Source organism: Sorex fumeus, unplaced genomic scaffold, assembly GCF_029834395.1.
Source record: "Sorex fumeus unplaced genomic scaffold, SorFum_2.1 ptg000131l, whole genome shotgun sequence".
NCBI classification, from domain to species: Eukaryota; Metazoa; Chordata; class Mammalia; order Eulipotyphla; family Soricidae; genus Sorex; species Sorex fumeus.
The window spans coordinates 20,481,799-20,495,118 of NW_026606188.1; the positions used below are offsets into that span (position 1 = coordinate 20,481,799).

At 49.3% G+C, this 13,320-nt stretch overlaps 1 protein-coding gene across 1 annotated transcript in view; it reads right to left on the reverse strand.

The window, feature by feature from the left end:
- Positions 1–13,320, reverse strand: part of VANGL1 (VANGL planar cell polarity protein 1) — a 45,087-nt gene that overhangs the window by 26,905 nt on the left and 4,862 nt on the right. The window contains exons 2-3 of the mRNA XM_056139124.1: positions 10,172–10,380; positions 1,316–1,448 (exon numbers count right to left, since the gene is read on the reverse strand). Coding sequence (XP_055995099.1) covers positions 1,316–1,448; positions 10,172–10,242 — 204 coding nt within the window. The 5' untranslated portion in view covers positions 10,243–10,380. The remainder of the gene's footprint in view (positions 1–1,315; positions 1,449–10,171; positions 10,381–13,320) is intronic.

A 13,320-nucleotide genomic window follows, 5' to 3' on the forward strand; every position in this document is an offset into this window, starting at 1 on the left:
CTGCCATCCCTCGGGCTGTCCTAGGCAAAACAATCTAACGGTCAGTCCTAGAGACATTCACTTCTCACTGAACAAATCCCACATTGTGCTCCTGGCTGCACCTTTGGGATCCAAGTCAGCCTTGTATGTGCCTAGGAATTCCATTTTCAGTCCATCTACCTGACCATAAGCATATTTCCACCTACAGGTTCATACACACGAATGCTTAGCTATTTGGCTTTATGTTCACATACCAGTTTATTTGGGACCAAGGCACGCATGTATTCCAGGAGTGGTGCAAGCTGTGTGTGCAAACTTGTTTTGGATAGAGCTCCGATATTTACTTAAATCAGATGGTCTGCCAAAGAGGCAGAACTCAGAAAAGTCCAAACATCTTTGTAAAACATTTTTTTTAATCAGTACCTAAGAATCTAATGATTTAATATAAAATCTTAATTTCTACTATGTTTTTGGTTTGGCTCTGGTTTGGTTTGGGGCCAGAATCTGGTAGTGTAGGACGACCCCGGGGGCGCAGGGAACCATGAGGTGCTGGGGATCAAATGTGGGACTGCGACATGCAAAGCATGGCCCTGAGTCCTTGGCACCATCTCTCCGCCCCCAAGGGCTTTTTTAAAACTCTGCAGGACCCAGAGCACTGAGTCCCTGCATTCTTGAGCAACAGTGGTATATAAGGTCTCATGATGCCCCTCACAGAGGAAACACACCCCAGCCTGCCACCTCCAGGACTCCAGGCTAGGCCTGGTACCAGGTTACACAGACTGCCATTCATCTCCAAACTTGTCTGAGATATCGTTGCCCATCTTTTTGTCTGACCCCACACCTGTTGCATCCATCTATACTTTCCTACACCAGAGGCCACCCCAACTTACTTCAATCATTTAGTGGAGATATCCAGGCAGGCGGAATTTTATCTCTTTGATCTTTTTCCCAGCACAATTTCAGGTTTGTGGAGAAGTTTCCTTCTCTCTCTTACACAGTTCCACTATGGAATGAATCTTTAGCACTTTTCTGGAGAGAGATTGTAGCCTGAAACTTTTTTCCCTCCCTCTGCCCTCAACCTTGCAGGCTTCATTCAATGCCATTCTAAGCAGGCTAGCCAATCACACGGCAGAAGAATTTTCAAGTCAGCCAATAGAAGGGCAGATTGTTTTTAGACCAACAAGAAACCACGGGAGTAGTAGATAAACTAATTAACATACTAGCAAAATAAAGATTAAAAACCCAAGGGAACCTACTGCAACAAGACTTAGGAAAATATTTAGCAAAAAGGATCTTGCTCAAGTGGCAGTGTGCTTCCAGATGGCTGGAGCTTTACCTGGACTTCCTCAGTCCTACTGGAGTCATTAGCGAGCAGCGGCTCTCCTGTGGGAGCTTGAATGGTGACAGATTTTTCTGATCCTCTGCCATCTTTACTTCGGGGTGATTTATGCCTCTCTCGATTTCTTTCCCTAAAAAGAAGGAAAAAAGCTAGCATAATTGTAGCATATGCTTGTATTTTCATCAGAATATACATTTCATTCTGAATTTAGGAAAATTCTGGTGTGTGCATGTGTGCGTGCGCGCGTGCACAAACACACACACACACACACACACACACACACACACACATACAATTTCTGATTGCCACCATCCCGTATAGGAAGATTCTCTTTCCTCCATACATAGTATATACTCCATTCTTTCTGCTGTTCCAACACCCAAAACAAAATCACTCTTCCTCTATCAACAGGGATTGCATGTTTACTAAGTTTGAAACTGTAAATTTTAGAATTTCTCTAGTCAAGGTATTTTTAAATTGTAAAAGTACAAAACTGATCCATGGTAAGTTTTATTATCTTCCTTTCTAGAGTATTTTTACTGGGATAACACTATGAAATATTTCTGCTTTGATCTGTTCACCCAAAATATGAGATGTGCTGTCACCCTACACTTTTGGAGGAGAAAAGGAAGGGAATTCTAAACAGGAACACAGAATCATTTACTTCTCCTGCCTAGGAATCCAATAATCCAAAGTAAAAGTCAGTACCAAAGGTCCTAGTCAAATTCAAATACCCCCACAGAAAGGAACAAAGGAGCAGGACAATGGTTGGGGTGGGGGGGTGGAGAAAGAGAGTGAGAGGGAAAGACAGACAGACAAACAAATACTAGGTCTCCTAAGGAAAGCAAGTTGCAGCTTTATTTTCCACCAAATGAACTCCCTGGGTGGTCTTGCAGAGCAAACTTAAGCTTACCCTGCTGTGGGTCAATCATGAAATTATGAAAGAGTCAGCTACTGTGTAAAGTTCAGAGGTCACAACATGGGCACGAACCATGTATGTAAAGCTGTCAGTTCTACCCCCACTGTGAATAGTCTCCAGAGGAGTCCCCTCCCCAGGGGCCCTTCGGAGTCTGAGACAGGCAGGTCTGGTCCTGCAGGCTGCCAGCTGCCCATCCCTAACCCTCGCCTTCCTCATTCCCAGTTTTCACACAGCCTATCTAAGTTCTGCTTCAACCACGCGTGTGACCTTGCCCAAGTTATTCAACCTTGGGTAAATAACCTTTCCTCCTCCATAAAATGGGGATAATGATCACAGCACAGATCACGATTGCAGACATCAGTAAAGGAACTGCTCAGAGCATGGTGGATGTTCTTATCTCTACTAGCCAAGGCCAAGAACTGCAATCAGAACTGAAGGCACGCCTACTGTGGAGAAGGAGATACTCTATATGCACACCTCCTATCACCCCACTACTTTTATTGTATTTTTCATTTTGTTTCTTGGGGGTCATACTCAGTCGTGCTTTGGGCTTACTCTACACTCAGGGATCAAATCCAGATTGGCTGCTTGCAAGGGAAGCACCCCAACCTCTATACTATCTCTTTGGCCCCTAACCTGCTAATTTTAGCAAGCAAACTGCAGGCAGGTTTCAGATGGCTAGACCAGGACCTTGCCAATCCCTGCTGAGACAAGTGCCCTTGGCTCTTTCAAACTTCAGGGAGGCATCCACGACCCTGGACTCCTCTGCTAGTACTCTAATCCCAGGAGTGCACAGTATCATGACACTATGGCCACGTGAACGCTGAGGCATGGATGTGCCCGTGCTACGCGGCTCGTGAGTTTCCTCTAAGCAGCCCTACAGGGAGTGGCTGGGAAAGGGCTTTGTTTGCACAGACAGAGCCATCCATCAGTGTCAGTCACCCCACTCTCTACTCCACTAAGCTGAGCAGCTCACTGTTAGCTTTTGAAATCTCATTCAATCCTAACCACAACCCCACAGGCTGCTGTGACTGTCCCCATCTGATGATTAGGAAACAGGCCTCTGGAAGCTGAGTGACTTCCCACATTTCCATGAGTGGCTGTTCAGGGTACTACGAGCTCAGGACAAGAATGCAGGCCCACTCTGTTGCACTGATCTAAAGAGTATTGGAAGTTTTCTCCTGTGTAAACTTGCTTAATGCTCCACCTCATGTCCTGCACTTGATAAGCTACTCAGACCCCTGCAAAGGCTGTGAAAGCTGTGCAGACTGTGACCCTGACGGCATAGGCCATATGCTGACTGAGCCACCAGACACTCACGTCCAAAGGAATGGCCATGGTGTCAGGGCAACAGCAGGGCAGGGTAACATTTGCCTCGACGATGACCAGCCAGGGTTCAACCCCCAGCACCCCCCATAATTTCCGGAGCACCCAGCCAAAGGAGAAAGGGTGAGAGGACTAGCCATGAGAAATACCGAGATTTCCCACAGGCTAGTCGGTCCTCAGAAAATGCAGTTTGGATCAAGTCTAGAATTGCCAGTTGCTGGTACCCACCTGGCCAGACCAAGGAAGTGCATCTTCTGTCTTAAGGTCTCCACTTTCCCCACTGCCCTGCTGTCTGGCCACTCTCTCAGCCCTGGGCCACATTATGTGCTCCCCTCACACATCCATCTACTCATGCAGCTCACGGGTCAAATCCTGTGACAGCACAAATTTCATTGAAAACTCCAAATACTTTCACTAAGTGCCAGCTCCTGGAGTCTAAACATACACCCAAGGCAGAAAGCAGGTGGGGAAGCAGCTAGGAAGCCACCAAGACACTGCCTCTGGCCCAGCCACACTCTGGGCTCTTAAAGGGCCCCCAACACCCAAAGGAGAAGTGACTGTCTAACAATTCACCAGGGAACACCTGTTGGGAATCCAGTAAGAACAAATGATCTGATAAACCCAGGAGGGTTTCACACCCTCCAAGGCTGAAACCTGAAACCAATGCTTCTCAAAGCTGAGAGTGCAGAGTGCAGAGAACACACCACAGTGCAGATCTGGGGGGGGGGGGGGAGGCGGGGGGGGGCGGAACGACATGGACGGACAACAGGAATCCCATCCTGCATCAGGAGACCACACACAAGATGCCCCCCTCCCCCGCCACCCCACCCCCGGCTCACCACCAGAACGCAGACACGGGAGGTGGTGTTGGAGTGACTCTGTAACCCTGCTAGGCAGTCAAACCCATTGGCTTCACTAAAGGGACTCAATCCCAGCTGGGGGGTGGGGGTGTGAATGTTGAGGGTGCAGAGCTGCAGAGCACATCCGCTTATACTTTACTGTGCTGACACAAGCCAGCACTGCAATTTGTGTTAATTAAACCACATTCAAGTGTGAGCTACTGGCAGAACATGCTGGTGTCAACATGCTAAAATGGCATGAGATGAGAAGCTGGAAAGACAGTCACTGAAGGGTGCCATAGGCCAATAGCCTCCCCCTGCTGTGAGAGCTCAGTGTGGGATGCATGCTATTCACCCCCCCCCCCTCCCAGGAAAAGTCTGTTGTACTGGGACTGTCAAATCAAGGGTTCTCAGCAACTGCAGGGGAAAGACCTGGCAGCTACAGCTGAAAACTGACAGCCAACAGAAATATTGCCTTCCCGACTCTTCCTGCGCACAGAGTGGGAACCACAGCATGGCCTATGGACTGCACCAGACACTCAGATATTCATCCCCAAAGTCTGGAACTCCAAAGAAAACCCTGCGATGCCTCAGCAGAAAAGGCAGCTCAGGGGACCTGGGATCTGGAGCTAAGCAGCCAGGGATGCAGGCTTCCTCCCAGACCACTGGAAATGGTGTCACAGACATGCACCCTGGGGAGCGCGGGCATTAGTATGCCAGTCTCAGGCCTCGCACCTTGATCTGAGTCGTTCCCACACATCTGCCTATAGAGGAAGAGGTGTGTGTGTGTGTGTGTGTGTGTGTGTGTGTGTGTGTGTGTGTGTGTAAGGGGGGGGAAGGGCAATTGAGAACACAAAGGAGGTTGGGGGCTGAAGCAATAGTATAGTGGGTAGGATGCTTGCCTTTCACGTGGCTGACCTGAATTCAATCCCCTGACATCCCATATGGTCCCCAGAGTCAACTAGGAGTGATTCCATAGTGCAGAGCCAGGAGTAAGCCCTGAGCACTGCTGGGTGTGGTCCAAAAACAAAGGACTCTTGGGTATATGCCTGCACCTGCACGTGTGTGTGTGTGTGTGTGCGTGTGTGCGTGTGTGTGTGTGTGTGTAAGCACATCTACTCGGGCAATTCTAGAGCCAAGCCCACCTGGGGCTTCTGGAACACTCCTTTGCTCCAGCCAGAATCCCTGTCAGTTCCCTCCCCATTCCCACATACAGTGGCATTTCCTGGGAAGATTATTTCTGTTGTTTTCTATTTGGGGAAAGCCGGCCCCACCGGTTACTCCTCCCTTTCCTTCTCTACCACCACCCACTACCTGTCCTTTCTCCCTCTTACTGTCTGGGCCTGGCTGGCGGCTTCCTCCCACTGCTGGTCTATGCAGCCAACTACCTGGGAATAGAAGCCTTACCCCAGTCCCTGCCACTCAGGCAGCTCTCGAAAATGCATTTGGACACTGCACTTAGCCCATTAGTCACTGGAGTTAGCCTCATTCCCCCTCCCAGTTACTCCTGCTGCTCTCTACCGAGCTCAGAGCAGCCTGGGAAGCCTGGGTTTCCAGAGGATCAACCAGCCTACTCCAAACACTAATTAATCTTAAAGATTTTTTCAATCATTTTTTTATTGAGGTGTCATTTTTTACATCATACTGAAGTCAATGTAGAGCTGGGAACCAACCCCTCCACCAGTGTCCAGGAATTTCCACCACTGTCCCATAAGCCTTACCCCTCCCACCCCCTTAGTCTCCTCAGTTCCAATTTCTACTGATCACGTCTCAGGTTTATTCCATGGGGAAGAAAACTCCTGCTTTTTACATATAAGTGAGATAATCTGATAGTTTTCACTTCCTAACTCACTTCACTTAGTATGACACATTCCAATTCCATCCAAGTCACAGCAAACTGAAGATTTCACCTTGCCTGGGGGCTAAGTAGCATTCCACGACATCCAAACACCACAGTTTCTTATTCACTTGTCCACTTTTGGGCAGGCAGCTACTGTAATAGTATTGTCACTGCACTACAATCAACCAGATCCTGACTATCATAAACAGTACTGCTAGGAACATAGGTATGCATGTGTCCTTTCTGATTCATATTTTTGTGTTCTTGAGATAGATGCCTGGGAGTTAACCTTAAAACTTGAGGTGAATAATGTTAACTCTCTACCCCCAGATTTCACATTTCACTACCAGGTGTAGGTACCACTTCCCAATTTTTAGAACTCTCAAAGATACAAAAAAAAAAACTCAAAAAAAAAATTAAGACAGTTGCTTTGCATGCTGCCTACCAAGTTTGATCCCCGGGCACCACAATGATTGAATGATCAATCCTGTAAGCACCAAGTGGAGCAATCTCCAGTTAGAGAAAGTCAGAAGAAAGCCCTGAGCACCACCAAAAAAAAACAAAACAAACAAACAAACAAAAAACCCAAAAATAGACTAAGAGTTCATTCAAGCAGGCACCCTGGGTGGTCACGAGTGTCCTGGCAGTTGCTAAGCCTCACCTAGGAACAGAAGGGGATAAAGCAGAGACTAGGGGAGCTGGCCTAGAATCAGCTCTGGCCCTATGTGAACTGGACACTCTCTGGAGATGGCTGACATCACAACACCAGACCAGTCACCTGTCTGTCAGAAAAGAGTCACCTGTCATCTGCTTGGAGCCTAGATAGCCCCCAAAGATGATGCCGTTGTGTTCAGGCATCTCAAACTCAGCACACCCATCTGTCCTTTCCTGAGACAGACTTCCACTGACATCACCCCAGACAAGGTGTCTTCCTGCTCTGCTCTGCTGCTCAACTTCACCACAAACCCCTAGGCAGAGTTCACAGGGTGGCATGAGTCCTATAGCTGGGAGGACACCAGGAGTTCGGTACCTTGTTCTGTTCTTCATGGGCCCAGATAAATGCTTGCCTGCCTGCTCACACCCTTAGGGGATTCTGCCCTGCCCCACAGCAACACCACACTGCAGGGCCTGCCCTAAAAGAACGTCCAAGAGGTGAGCCTGTGGAGAGCCCAGCTCAACCCCTCTAGACCTCCCCCTTCTCCATGGACAGCTCAAAGCAGGCATCACTGGTCACATTCCATGTGATCTTCGAAGTGTGAGCTTATATCACCATTAGTCATGCACTTTCCACATGGGTTCAAGAGGGCACAAGAGCAGTGCAAGGTATCTGAATGGGAAGCTATGCTCTCTACAAGGGACACTGCAGGACAGATTCCTGGGGTCTCAAGACCACTGTACAAATAGCATCTTGGGGTCCTTGGAGTGTGACAATTGTGACACTATACAGATGAAGGAAGCCATTGATGGTTCCTGCTCAGGACACTGCAAAGCCTCTTCCTCTAGGATTTCCACACCCAAGACCCTCCAAGATCTTCTCCCATCACTGAAGTGTGGGATGGAGCAGGAGGGTGTGCAGAATCAACAGGTTCAGAGAGGCAAAAGAGTGATATTTTTGTTTGAGGCCACACTCGACAGAGCCCAGGACTTACTCCTGGCTCCGTGCTCAGGGATCATTCCTGGCAGGGTTCAGGGGACCATCTGGGATGCCTGGGATTGTGCCCGGGTCAGCTGCATGTGAGGCAAACACCCTACCCTCTGTACTAACTCTCCAGCTCCAAGAGCTAATAATTTTAAGCAACTATTTTGGGTAGTTCATAACTACTATGATAGGTTTTCCCACAAGAGGAAAGCAATTCTTACCTTCTTATTGCCAGAGGGTGGAAGGATTTCTCCAAGTCCAGGTTGTGGGGTCACCTCGGAGACCATCCACCCCACCACCTCCCGCTTCCCTGGTGACTGGTCATGGCACCAACATAAACCCTTTTGTATCTTCATGCCCCTCCTCCCCATAGCTTCATGATTAGACAAGTAATACATAAAATGATAGGAAATCATGCAATTTTTGAAAAGCCACCCATTATGCTATCCCAGAGATGGGTGTGCACAGCACAGCAATGAGCATCTGCTCAGAATATGCAACTATCATGATGTAGCATGTTTGGATTCTTGCTTTTTATTTCATTTTCATTTGATGGGGGGCAGACCCAGTGGGGCTTAGAGATCTGCCCCAGTACTGGCTTCCTGCAGGCTGCACCCTCTATCCTACCCCTCTGGCACCTAAAAGTTGCTTACCATGTGGCCTCATGAGCATTTCCTCATGTCATTAAGCAATCTTCGAAAACCTCATTTCTGTCACAATTTCATCCCATTGTTTTCACTACAAAATACATATTCTAACAGACTGAATGAGTCCAGAAAGAGAAAGCAGAACCATCATCAATTCCCGCCTGTTACCGTCTTGTTTTATGTCCCTTCCCTCATAGCCAGGGATGACCTCACCATCTGCTTCCTGAACCCTGTCTGCAATTGTTCATCTGGATTGGCAAATGTGTTGATCAGCTACACGATTACTGCTGCTCGTGGAAACGAAACCTCCCCCTGTCTGGAGCTGCACGTAGGGAAATGATCATGGGACCACCATTCCCCTCCATTCCAGAAGGTCTCCCCTCCAGGTAACTGTGACTTGGGGCTTTTGGACATGAGGCTGAGACGCCAGCAGCCACTAGTGAGCGATCTCCTTCTGAGCACCCTATACATGCTTCCTCCCAGCTGTCCTGGGTTGGCCCACCATACCCATTTCACAGACCAGGAGTCTCAACAGCAAGGCTGTGATTGTGGTGATGCACTTCCCCACAATAGTCTGGTGAATTTGCTTGTTCACCCCTTGATCTGCGACTCAGCCAACATTCTGCAGGGCTGTCAGATAGCAGGCCCTGGCAATGCCAGCGCAAACCTGTTTGGCACCAAGGAGGGAGAACTGAGCTGTCCCTGCCCCCCATGAAAGCGTTTTAGAAACCTAGGCACAGGGTTCGGAGCGAGAGTCCAGCAGGTAGGACATTTGCCTTTCATGCAGCCGATCTGGGTTCCATCCCTGGGAGCACATAAGGTCCCCCAAGCAGTACGAGGGGTGATTACTGCACACAGAGTCAGGAACAAAGCCAGGGGACCACTGGGTGTGACCCCAAAACCCAGAAAAGAAAGTAAAAGAAAAGAAAACCTAGGCGTGGCTTTGGGAACAGCACTCAGGAGAAGGACCCAAAGCAATCCTACCACTGCAGCGCCAGTCTCGAGGCAAGCCAGAATGGCCAATGAATCAGCAGCTCTGGGCAAAAAGCAACAAATTAACATTTTTGGGGAAAAAAAACTACTTTCATTTACATTCTTGGTAGGCTCCAGGAGATCTGACACATATGAGAAGTACTTAAAAATGAAAAACATTTCCACTGTGGGGAAGAAACTTTAATTTAAAATTAGTTGTAAGAAATGAAGACCATCAGCTGCAAAGGAGACTATAAAATGCACCGGGCAGTTATTCCCCATGCATCTCCAGTGTTCTCAGAGCTCAGCTTCACACACACACACACACACACACACACACACACACACACACGTGCGCGCGCGCAAACATGTCCAGTGGACGTTTCACACATACACATACACACACATGCATACATGGAAACATGCACTACTGGACATCACACACACAAACACACTCATGCGTACATCCAAACATGCACCACTGGATCACACACACACACACACACACACACACACACACACTCACACTCACACACACACACACCATGCGTACATGCAAACATGCACCACTGGATGTCATTCCAGCCCTCAGGAGCTGCGAAGTGAGTCCAAGATGCCAGGGCCACCTACAGTTCCCACCATGCTGAGCCAATCCCACTGAGAGTACTTACCCCTGCCGGTGAGATTTTTTGGAATGACTTGAATAGTATGAATATCCAGAGTAGGTGGATTCGGTATCCATAGCACTGGAGAGCTTGCTCTGGAGGAAGAGCAGGTCCCAGCTCTCCTTGGAGGTAGAGAATTTCACCTAAGCGATGCTGAAGATCTCAAAGGGTCCCAGGACCCAGGAGCCGCTCTTTAACAGGAAGCAATTCTAGGACTGAATAGAGAAAAGCTGTCACTCTTCAAAGATGGCAGAAGAAATAAAAGCGCAGCCCTTCAGGTCTCCCGCTTTCCAGGGGAAGAAGGAAGACATGGTCCTCCCCGCCCCCCACAACTGCCTCCCCAGCTGGCTGTGAGGACAGGCTGAAGGTGGCCAGCCCCCAGCAGAGCTGCAGGAAAACAAGACATGGGGGCCCTGATCTGGGCTGTTTCCTGGACTCACACACATAGGTCTGGGGCGGAAGGGGCAGCCTCTCTCCCCCACCAGACACAGTGCCATAACTGCTGCGGCCACGGCTGGCGACAGGGACAGACATAGGGATGGACACTGCTTTCCAGACATCACCCAGGGACACTGCTCCAGAAGGGTTTGCTCATCCCAAATTAGAAAAACCCAGTCCCTCTCTCTTTAATCCGGGAATGCTAACTTTTGTCATTTCCTTGGAACTCCTTTTTAAAAGAATGTTTTTTGGATAGCGGTTGTTCTGGAACACACTTGGTGGTGCTCAGGGATGATGCTGATGCTGCTGGGGCTGGGTAACCACGGAAGGTGCCAGGGCTGAAAGCGGGATGTCAGTCACATGCAAGCTCTCTGGGAACTTATGCCTTCCTTAAAGAAACACTATCACAACCGCATTGTCTCCAGCTGGGAAAAGGCAGGCTGCGTCTCCGTCTCCGTCTCCGTCTCCGTGCCCACAAACACAGGGAGAGGAAAAGTTCTCCCGATCAAAGAGAAAAGAATGCTAGGAAAGCCGAAATGGGTGATGAGTGAGCTGGCGGCTCATGGGCCTTTTCCTGCCTTTTCATTAGATACTGTTTTGCAATAAAAATAAACTGGAGACATTTCCAAATGCATTCTTCAGCCCACATGCAAATTCTGTACTTCCAGAAAACAGAGACCCACAAGCTCTGGGCCCCCATGCCCCTCACCCAGAGCCAGCCCCTCCCCCACCCCTCCCCAAGGCTCCTCCCACAGTCCCCAGTAAGACTAATCTGCAAACAGAGCTGGTGAGTTAAGTGTAAGAAAAAACAAGGAGCTGCAAATTGCAGCCCCTTACCTGCAGAGAGGAGCCGCAGGAACCCCTGCAAAGCTCCTGATTCAGAAATACTTGCCTGGTATCTTTCTCCCAATTGTTGATGCTTATATACAGTGATACACAAATATTAAGATTATAAAAGCATTTTTCAAAAGATACCTTAAATCTAACATGCTACGCTCAAAAGCAGGCCTGGTCACAGCATAATATTCACCTTTTCAGGAGACACCATAACCGCTACACCTCTACACCTCCCAGCTTCAAGAACACCCTCAGATCGTGTTTGCACTCACTCTGCCCAGAGACCAGGCCCTTCTCTGCAGGTACTACCCCCACCCGAAACACTGCCCCTCACCCCACTTATTATTTCCTTTCTCCTCCCCTGCCGACAGACTGTTGGGGGGTGGAAGGGTGGGGAACTGGGGGTAGGTAAAGCTCTTCGCTGTCCGGAACCAGGGGCTGGAGGAAGCAATTTGTCTTCTACAACCTCAGTTTCCTTCTTCATCAAAGTCCCATCCTGGGCTTTGCTGGCTGATTCCCCTGGTGGTCACAGTCAGACTGTTAAAGCTCCTGAATCCGCATCAGATCTGACAACATGTTGATAAGACAGAAGCAACACAGTGAAGGCGCCTAGCAGCCCTGCAAGCCCTGTATTGGAGCTGGAGCAGTGCCTGTTGAGGCCATGAGCCTCCTGTTAGTTCCTGAAACCTGATGTCCCGGTCTTGGGAGTGAGCTTCCAGCCCAGAAAGGGGCAGGACAGGGCGGGGTGGGCCTGCCCCAGCCTTCCCGCCCACGGCTCCTCCTGCCTGTGGGCACTGGGCTAGTCTCAGGCCTGTACACTGGCTGATACCCCACCAAGGCAGCTTCCCCACTCTCCTCCTGCGAAATGGGAAGGAGGCTAATTTGGGGGTGGGCTGGGATTGTGGTGCAGAGTAAATGTAGTAAATGCATCAGGTATTTAATAAGGTTACAGTTGTGCATGGGGACCTACCTCCTCTTTCCTAGAAAACTCCCAACGCGCTGCTTCTCCCAGAAGTCTCAAAACTTCACAAGCTGGAGTCGTTTCCACGAGCTTTCAGCACCTTCCCTCTCATTTCCGTTCTGCTCGGGGATTTTTATCTGCATCCTAGCTGGCAGGCACCAAAGCGAGAGGTGGGCCAAGATCACAGGCCTGCTCTGAGCCAACCACTTCCCTGAGACCCTTCAGTTGTCTTCTGCAGGCCCACCCATGCCCAGGACCCCCACCCCCTCATGCTCCCTACCCTTCCACCCCAACTCTCATCACCCAAAACTCCACTGCTGAGTGATCCTTCCTCTCTATCCTGGACTTCCTACTTCCTCTCTACTCTGGACTTTCCATGAAGCTCCTTGGAAATAAGAGCTTATCTGCTTTGGAGACACTGAATATAAGCAAATACTTCCAGGAAGGGTGCCTCAAGCCTTGGAATTAGGGTCATTTCTAAAACGGACTCCTTATTTCCAATGTCTTCTCCTGGGGCCACCTAATCACCCTACTGATGCCAGAGAGCCCCGTTCTCCCTGCTTCCACATTCCCTTCCCCCCTCATCCCGCTGTCTTTTAGTACCCCCTCAACCTCCCAGTCACCGCCTGAGGCCAGCTCCTCTAGTCAAAGGATGACTAAACCTGCAGGTTTCTTCATCAAGCCCAGCCACCGCAAAGCATGGTCCCCTCTAGGTGACCCTGTCTCTAGCAAAGTTACCAATTCAGGTCTGATCTAAGGAATGAAGTCACCGCAGCCAGAGGATGCAAAGTGACAAAATTCAGAGTGAATTCATTTACAAGTGGGCCACACAACTCCTGGGAGTATAGAGAGGAGCATATCAAAAGCTTCTCTGGCCAGATAGTCTCTGTGTCAATGGCACGCATTACCAGAATCTGGA